Raw genomic sequence first — 9,637 nt, forward strand, 5'->3', positions numbered from 1 at the left:
CCAGGGATAGCTCTCAATTTATATACTAAAAACAACCACATACACGACTAAAAAAAGGTGTCTTACCTTTGATTCTTGTCCTTTCTATGGGTTAATTGCAAGGGAAATGCTAAAAAAAAAAAAAAAAAAAAAAAAAAAAAAAAAGAAAAAACATATAATTAATGTAGAATTTCAAGACACATTAAAATGGTATCAACAGGAATCGTACATTTATATTGAATATATCACAGCTCTAATTGTAAATTAGTAAAAAGTAAGTAAAGCTACCATGTGGTACGCATATTCTGGGTCTACTGATGCTTCACACCACATATATATCTGGTCGGAGTACAAAAAAATATATAAAATATAAAATATAAAAATTGATGCCTTTATAGATCCTGATTCCAGTGTCCCTACTCCAGTACTCTCGATGCAGGAGGAAATGAAACTAAAATATCCGGTGTACGTACGTTTGGTGTGGTATACGCATATTCTTTCTTCTTCTTTTTTTTTTTTTTCTTTTTTTTAGATACATTAAAAACAAGTATAAAAGGACTTGGACAACCTAAAATATAAATTATAAATAAAAGTATAGGGGATATTGCTTCTGAAGATGCGAGCTTATTAGCTCGAGGCACGGATGCCACAAAGCCGGGGTCACCATTAAAAGTAATTTTATAAGTGTATTGAGTCACAAGAACCCAAACACCAAAACAGGAATAAACAAAAAAAAATGGGTACAATAAAAAAATCTAAAAAAATAAACACAAAAACAGCCGCAGCAAAGATGGAGGAGCTGGCGGTGTAGAGTCATCCCAGAAAGCACGTGAAAACCATGTGCTGTTTAGAGAAGGCCTCTCAGTAATGAAAAGTGGCAGAATCAGCCAGATGATGGTGCGGAAAGTGAAAGAGGGTGCTGTCCGAATTTGTTGATGCTTTGCATTTACCATGGCCGAAGGCCGATCCAAATTGACGGTGGAGATGGGTCAGAAAAAATAAGTTACATAAGATAGGAACGTACAGATGTCAGAAAATGATGACATTTTCGGGAAAACAATCATTGCATTTAGCCCTTCGCAGCTTTTACTCCAGTTAATATAAAAACATATTGTAGAAATTCTAGAAGGGAAAATGGTAGGTGTAATTAGATCGAGTTTTTACTGTCATCTTTGTTATAAATTTATTTGACCATTTTACATCGATAAAATAATTAAAAATATATAGTTAACAAATTTTAAATTAAATTGACAGTTTAAATTCTTTGCTTAATCATATTCTTCCTAATAAAATTCTTAACTATTGAGTTTTACCTTAGTATGTAATTTTAAGTGGCTTAATTAATTGGACTCATTAATTAATATGTATGTCAAAACATGAGTCGTAGTCATCCACTCTGCACTAGTCTAGATCTTTTCTATTGCAACTTGTGCAGTACTACTCGACTTTGTGACATGCATAGGTATAGAAACAATTAAATATTTGTAGATGTCTCACACATTAATGAGTTCAATTCCAATGGAAAATATTTTAATCAACTTTTTGGTGATTTACCTTTTGAAACTTGTGCACTACTTGACACTCCCGCTGAAAAATATTCATGTAATTAAGCTCGGGAGTCTTTTTCCCGAAATTAATAATGTTCCCGTAAAATCTCATAACAATTTTCCAAGCATATATGGAATTACATATGGAAATTAGTCAAATCAGAAACTGCAGTCGAGAAAAATACAAAACAAAAATTAGAAAAGAATATCAAGACAAAAAATGATAAATATTTTGAATTGATTTGTGGAATGTCATGACAGAGAAAAGAGATCGATGGGAGTAAAGAGAGAGACAACGGAAATTACGTTGTTCAATCGTAGGCTTAAAGTAATTTTCAAACGATTTTTTACGATTTGTTTTAAAATTGTATATTTTATCTACAAAATCGAAATATTAAACACACCCCTAAATAATAATTTAAGGCTATATTTTTTCTTTTCTTTTCTTGATTTGATTGTGTACAAATAGTCAACAAAGAGATAAAATAAAGATAACTATGGTTTTTCTTCTCTCCTCTCCCCAACTATTTCCTTCTTTTGAAGAGCACAGTGATTATTGTATGTATTCTCTTTAAATTTGCTTTCTGCATCGATCTACGGGGTGAAGCATTTTTTGTTATCTTGAATTCAGTTCTCTTTATTTGTTTTCTAAGGTTTTGTTTACACGAAATCATAAGAGGAACGATCTTAGATCTTCGGTCTGTCTTTTGTTTTCTCTTTATTTCTTTTTTGGAGTAAATCATTGACCGATTCAGAGGAATTAGCAGACATGTAAAAGAAGAATAATGCTACATATCATCCCTTTGTCCTCCTTTTGTCCTCCCAAAATTGATGTGGCTCTTAAAATTATCATTGGATCAAAATCTAATAACGATCTATTATAATTTTAATGGTGATTTTAAAAGCCACATCAATTTTGGGAGGATAAAAGGAGGACAAAAAGATGATATGTAGCATTACTCGTAAAAGAATTGTCACTAATGGTATGGGCAACAAAAGGAATTGTGTTTGAGAATACGCTTGTAGTGGATATGAAAAAGCAAGAAAATCACTGTTTAGTTAAAGTTATGATGGATTTGACCGTGGACAGGGACGTGATTCGCCGAAATATGATGTAGATCTAGAAACTGATTGGGACAGTGGCATTCAAAGAGTTTAAACAAATCATATACTAAGCATGTTATTCAAAAAAAAAAACAAAAACAAAAGGTGATTGAATAATTTCAAATGTAAACAAATCTCAAAAATTAGAATAAACAAATTTCTCGATTTAGAATAAACAAATCACCATTTATCACAAATAATTTCTATTCTTTTCATGATTGTATGATCATAATATTCCATTGAAAAATGCTAGAGGTAGTACTAAATCTTTTACCAAGAGATGAGTACTCAGATGATGTGGAGCTTGTTTATTGATGAGTAATATTTATTGCACAACTTTTACACAATTGTAACAACATTTTTTTTAAGATCAACCATTGAATATTTAGGGTCAACATGTAAAAAAATAAATCCAATGTTGATCACAAGAAAAATGTAGTTAGAGTTGTATAAAAGTTATGTAAGAATTGTGCAAGAAACATTACTCATCCATTGATATTCCTAACATTTATTTTTATTAACTGTTTTGGCCATCTTTAATGAGTAAGCTTCACATCATCTTAGTGCACAATCTCTTAATAAAAGATTTACTACTCCTAGTATTTCTCTATTCCATTCATGTACACGTACTTGTTCCTGAGTTTATTCAATTGCATTTCTTATATGAAAGCTTTAATGAGAATAGGCTAGTTATAGCCATGCGAATTACTAATAAAATTTTCATTTAAATTAAATTAGAAAAATCTTTCAAGTAATTTGACATCCGTCAGATAATACTTGTAAAAATTCTATCTTTTAAAGATAAATGTTAATTTATAATAATTTTTTTTAGAAGAAAAACTTTATAATATTAGCAAATTATTCTTTGTACATGATATGAAAGCATTAAGAATTGTCGTCAATTCTTATAGATCGACAATGGTAAGATAAGTAATTTATCTATTCATCTGTTCCATTTCCAAAAATTCGATACAAACACGTACCCCTGACCCCTGTTGCCTGGCCTGTTTGTGTCCTTTCATGTGATCAAGCTTCATTCTGTAATTAATAGTCACCATCAATCATTCATTACGACACCACCTACCACATTGAAGAAGCTTATTAGTCATCATTAATTCATATTCCCCACCCCCACCCTTTTTTTTTTTTTTTTTTTTTTTTTTTTTTTTTTTTTCTAAATCATATTCTCCTTGTTTACTTCCTATTAATTCACATATTTACCTTCTTTTTTTTTTTTTTTTTTTTTCCATGAGATTCACAATGGATACAAACTTCAAACGCCCAAAACATCCTTAATTATGATCACGTACATCAAAACATTTTTCAAATAAAAAACAAAAAATACTCCAAAAACATATTACCAAACCTACTATATATTATAGCTCAACAACGTACGACACATGCTAGCTCATGGCATAATAACATGTGTTTTTTTTTTAAAATATATATTTTTGTGTTTCCTCTTTTCTCCATCAGAAAGGGAGATACTAGATCTAATAATAATGTAAAACAGGACTATATAGCTTGGGGCTGTGAACCAAGGCCGTAATCTGGCCAAGTTCAATCCCAAAAAAGGGACAAAAACTCCAGAACCGTGCATATGTTACTTGTGTTCTTTCTTTGTACTGCTAGATAGGTCCTGTTCCATTATATATGACCCAGTTGAACCTGGACTCCAGAATGACCCAGGTTCACGCTTCATGGTCCAAGCAAGGAAAAATCAATGCTAGCTTCCCAGTGGCTTATGTGATTAATTTGGTCATCTCAAAAAGTTGTTCGATCTAATAAGCCCCGATGAAGTGATGCACGGTACTTCTCTCGTGTAATAAATTAAAGTTACTGCTATCCCCCACAGTCTGACGTGCTAACGTACGTGTAGCGACCAGATGCTCTGATCTGGTCATAGCTGGCGCTAGCTCGAGATAAGCGAATGGGAAAGCGGGAACCTAATCCTTAACTGGGTGCAAAAGGACAAGAAACGGCGACGGTGCGCTGCAACGACGGGTGGCACTTGTGGAGTGCTGAGAGAGATGTTTATGGGGATGTACGTGGCCTATGAGATACGTTTCATGTTTATCCGCAGCTTTCTGAGATAAACTCTGGCTGTTTGCTGCGTCCGGCTCCAAGCGTCTTCGATCTTTTTCTAATTGTTTGAAGGCGATGTTTGTATTTAAGAAAGGGTTAACGAAAGTCAGATATTATATGATCACACAGAATCTTTTCTGACACGGAACAATTACCCCGGCCATCGAGTGTTGTATAAAAGTCGTTTGGACGTTGATCATGAACAACGTCAATTGTGTGGACTAACGTCAAGCTGCCGTACGTGGTGAAATTCTGATACTTTCTGATCGAACTGGTACAAGAAAAATATCAATAAAAAGAAGAAGCAAGAAGCAAGAAGCAAGAAGCAAGAAGCAAGAATCAAGATGAACTCCCTCATCTTCTACTGCCTCGTAAACGAACGATGTTGACGTACACTACAAAAAAAATTAAGGCATTTTACGTCCTTATAAAAAAGTCTAGCTCCAACTAAAGAAAATTTATGACCTTTAATTTTAAACATGTCACTTGTGAAGTGCATGTACTAATCTTTTAGTCTCGAAAAAAAATTTCACGACTTTTTAACCCAAAAACGTGAAGAAATCACATCCTAATTAATAATGTAAACCAGTAAACGTCTTGCAGATTTGATGTTGGTACGTTATAACGACGTAAAATATTTAAGACATTTATTTTTTCAAAAACGACCCATTCTATATATATATATTTGGTATATAGAGTGTGATCGATAACAATATAACATCAATCTCTGTGCATGGAACATACGGTGTTTTTGTTTTTTCTGCCAAATGCAGGGCGAGTATATATCTTTTTTTATAGTACGAGAACATAAGCGAGTCAATCACGTATCCTACCATAAAGGGGAGGTGCATGTTTTTAGTGATGATGACGATGTCGACATACTTGTTATTGTCATAGTGAAATTGAAGTTTGACTATCTAGAATATATTAGGAATTAATTGGCACGCACTTCGGCCAGGGATATGTAATACAAAGGAAAATTGGCCGGGTGCTGGCTGGGTTCCTTTTCTGATAGGTTATGTTTTGGGTTGGCCAATGGGCCGAACATTTCCAGGCCTATGTTTTCTATATACAATTTAGATCGAGGTGACGATTATCCTAAATTAGAACTATACAAGTCCAATTCATATAAGACTGAAGAATTTCTTTTGTTATATCTCATATTTTCTTTAATACGCCAACAACAATTAGCTGGTCAGTTAGTCACGTTAATCGAAGTGTAAACTTCTGTGCCATCATGTGGCAAACTAGACCGCAACTAGGTTCACATCTAGCTGCATTTTTAATTATTCATATCACTTTGGATCCTTTCCTACCTGTTTGGGAAAGGAATCCCTTTCTTCTTCTTTAGTGCCTTAGCTTGTGGTGGTATTTCAGTTGTATTAATAAAAAAAATAAAAAATAAAAAGGTAGAAAGTTCAAAGAAACAACCGAATATATGCATCTGAAATTAATAGAAATATACAAGGAAGGAATAGGTTGGAGATCGAGGATATGCATTGGGATATAGGATAATGAAGGAAGGGTAGGGTGGAAAATGGAAATCCATTTTCTGGATAAGCCAAGTTTGGACCACTCTCCACTCATTCCTTTATAACAAGATAGCAAGCTTAATTGGGTCTATGTCCTATTGGGATCAAGATTTCCTGCTATTAAGTTGCGCCGAGCAGCTTAATTAGGATGCAGGTCATCTGTTTCGAGCAGCTTAAGATCGATATGAGATCTACTTCCTCGTGGCAGATGAGTCTAGAATTTCCTTCTTTAATTAGGTTGGATGGCCTAATAAATGATCCTATTAATTGTAGGTATGAATATCAACTTAACTTATTGACCCCTCCCAAGAAACTGAAGATCACAGTTAGCATTTCGAGTCTTCCTCTATGTGGCTAGCCTTTCTGATTACAAAACGCAACATTTCCAGGATATATAGTCCAATTGGCAAGAAATGAAAGCAAAGAAAATACGCACACCATCTTCTTTTTTTTTCTTTTTTCACCCAGTAAATTCTTTTTTAACTTCAGCAAGATTCAAATTTCTTTTTCTCTTTAGCCAATCAAATTTCAAGGAATAATTTTTACTTTTCATGTATATATAGGTAGTGACGGCCGGTACTTAATTTATACAAGCGCTATCTATGTCATTCTCTTGGAAATTAAAGCATATTATTATCGTTATTTTAATATGAAAACTATGCCAAATTATTTCAGAGTAAAAATTATTTAATTAAGAGATTATAAAAAATACATGATGTAATTTAAGGCTAAACCCATTTAATAATTATAACTATGCGGGGAAAACAAGAAAAAAAGAAAAAAGAAAAAAGAAGAAGAAGAAGAAGAGATATGGTATTTAGTTTACTGTTATACGATTGTCATACGACTGTAATAATGTGATAGTGAAAATTAACCATTAATTTTTCTTTTTACAAGCTATTGATGATTTAAATATTGAGTTTTATTACTACATCATCCCAGTTATAGAACAATTATATAGCAATCTTACTCATAAAGATTTTTTTTTTTGTTCGCTTAAACTTTTGAGAAAGTTTAAATTATGTCTATGTAATTCACCTTCCATTTTAATTAGATATTAGCAAAGTCCTAAATTCAAACCATGTCTCCGCATTAGGCGAACAAAGATCCTCTAATTCCGGGAGTACTCATTTCATAGTGAGGATGTAACGTTATTTTATTTGACGGTGTAAATGATGCCACATTATTTAAGTTTTTTGAATAACGTGCCCCGTTTGAAAGGAGGGCAAAAAAATTCAGCCAACTTTTTCATGAAAAAGGACAAGCTTTTTTCCAATTTTACCCCTATACACAACATTTATATTGCACAATTTTTTTTCCTGCCAGGGTAGAATGGGTAAAACAAAACAGGTTTTTTTTTACACATTCTACCCATGTATATAACTGTTTAAGCTGCTGATTTTTTTTTTTCATGTCAGTTGTAAAATAAAAAAAAATTAAAAAATAAAATTAAAAAAAGGGGCTATCTCATCTTGGAAAATGGCTGAATTTGTTCAGCCGAGAAAAGCCAGTCCTGTCAGTGCGCGTCAGGGAAGGGGAAGGGAAATGGAAAGGGAAAAGGAGATATCAAACAGCTCCTCCCCAAATGAATATATCTTCTTTCCATTTCTCTGATCTAATTAAACGCGCGTGGATCAGAGAGGATCATATTCCTCCCGCGTTAGGCAGTATGCCAGTGTCAAGAACTCATTAATTAATAAACCTACTTAATTACCTTAGCTTGTTTAACCACACTTAATTATTTAACGTACTAATATCCGTTTAAAGACAATTTGGATGCTAGCTGTATCGACCTTTACCGGTTATTAACTACAATGCTTTCATTATTTGTTAATTTCTTTAATTCATCCTTTTGGGAAGGGAAGATGCATGCCTTAACTCAAGGCTTTAATTAAGGAGCAACGTACAGTAGCAGATACCATGCTTCAAACAAATTTCTCGAAGCAACTTCCACTCGTGCTTTTCACACCCTCTAAAGAGCGTACCTTGAATGATATGCTAAAAGACAGTGCTCAATCAATTCCCGGGACCCTTTAGGAAATTGCCATGCACCTTCCTTCCACCAGAACTTTAAGTACGCAATCAAATATCTTGATCAACCCAGTAATTTCTTTGCAAGTTCCTGCTCAGGCTTTATTCCTGAACAATCCTTTTTAAACTGCTACTTGTCATCTCTTTCTTACTCTATATAAACTGGTTGCTTGTTCTCTCTTTTCTGATCGAATTAAGGAGGTAGGTTAATTAATGTCACGTCCAATGGCCACCGATGTAGTTCCCAAGCCATCGAAATGGTTCTCTAACAAAAGTCTCAGGGTAAGCCTCCATCGCCGTGGATCAAAGTCTGGCTCAGTACTGAGCTCTCCTGGATCTCCAAGATCTCCTGTGCCACCACGTACACCCAAGTGCGGCACTAGGGAAGACGAGTTCAGGGAAGTTTTTCGTTATTTTGATGAAGATCGGGACGGCAAAATCTCTGCGGTAGAGCTCAAAGCATACTTCGAATCGATCGGAGAGTACATGTCAGACGAAGAGGCTCAGGGGGTGATCGCTGATCTTGACTCGGACGGAGACAATCTGTTGGACTTCCAAGACTTTATGAGGCTGATGAAGAGAGACGGCGGCGGGGGTGAGGATCAGGACTTGAAGAAGGCGTTTGAGATGTTTGAGTGGGAGAAAGGGTCAGGGTGCATCACCCCCAAGGGCCTCCAGAGAATGTTGCAACGCCTCGGGGACAACAAATCATTCGATGAGTGCAAGGCCATGATTCAAGTCTACGACATCGATGGCAACGGAGTGCTTGATTTTAACGAGTTTCACCAAATGATGGCTTGATTATTTGTTAATCGTCTTTGTAAATAAATCTTGAATATGCACTTCTAAATCATTCAAGGTGCTCGATCGTGGATTCAAAATAAAAAATAAAAAAATAAAAAACAATAATAATAAAAAGAAATAATCCATGCATATAAATGATATTTTCCATAATATCGTCATTTTGTAAAAGTGATTTAATTTACTGTTGTCATATTTATCTTTATATTTTCTATATATATATATATATATATATATATAGACCTCTAATAAATTTGAATCACCTCAAATAATATTCTTTCTTTCTTTTTGCTCTCAATATATGTTATTTTTTATATTTTTCTTTTATTTTAACAAAGCACAAAAGCATATATATATATATATATATATATATATATATATATATAGTTGTACCAAGAGACAGATAGAGGAGGGCGAGATCACTTTTCGAAGAGGAGGGAGGCGCCATGCTTCCCTCCTCCCATGGTGGTTTAGGTTTCTTGTTTTGCTTATCTCCTAATCCGTTTTGGGCTATGGATAAATCCAGTGGAGTTGGATCTTCTCCTAGTCCTTTAAGAG

At 34.0% G+C, this 9,637-nt stretch overlaps 1 protein-coding gene across 1 annotated transcript; it reads left to right on the forward strand.

Moving 5' to 3' along the window:
* The first annotated feature begins 8,373 nt into the window (after window positions 1-8,373).
* Window positions 8,374-9,142, forward strand: LOC133864654 (probable calcium-binding protein CML41). Its single transcript, XM_062301055.1, has one exon. The coding sequence runs from the start codon at window positions 8,492-8,494 to the stop codon at window positions 9,077-9,079; it is 588 nt and encodes a 195-aa protein (XP_062157039.1). The 5' UTR covers window positions 8,374-8,491; the 3' UTR covers window positions 9,080-9,142.
* The last annotated feature ends 495 nt before the right edge of the window (window positions 9,143-9,637 follow it).

The sequence above is a fragment of the Alnus glutinosa genome, chromosome 3 (genome assembly GCF_958979055.1).
Source record: "Alnus glutinosa chromosome 3, dhAlnGlut1.1, whole genome shotgun sequence".
Classification (NCBI taxonomy): domain Eukaryota; kingdom Viridiplantae; phylum Streptophyta; class Magnoliopsida; order Fagales; family Betulaceae; genus Alnus; species Alnus glutinosa.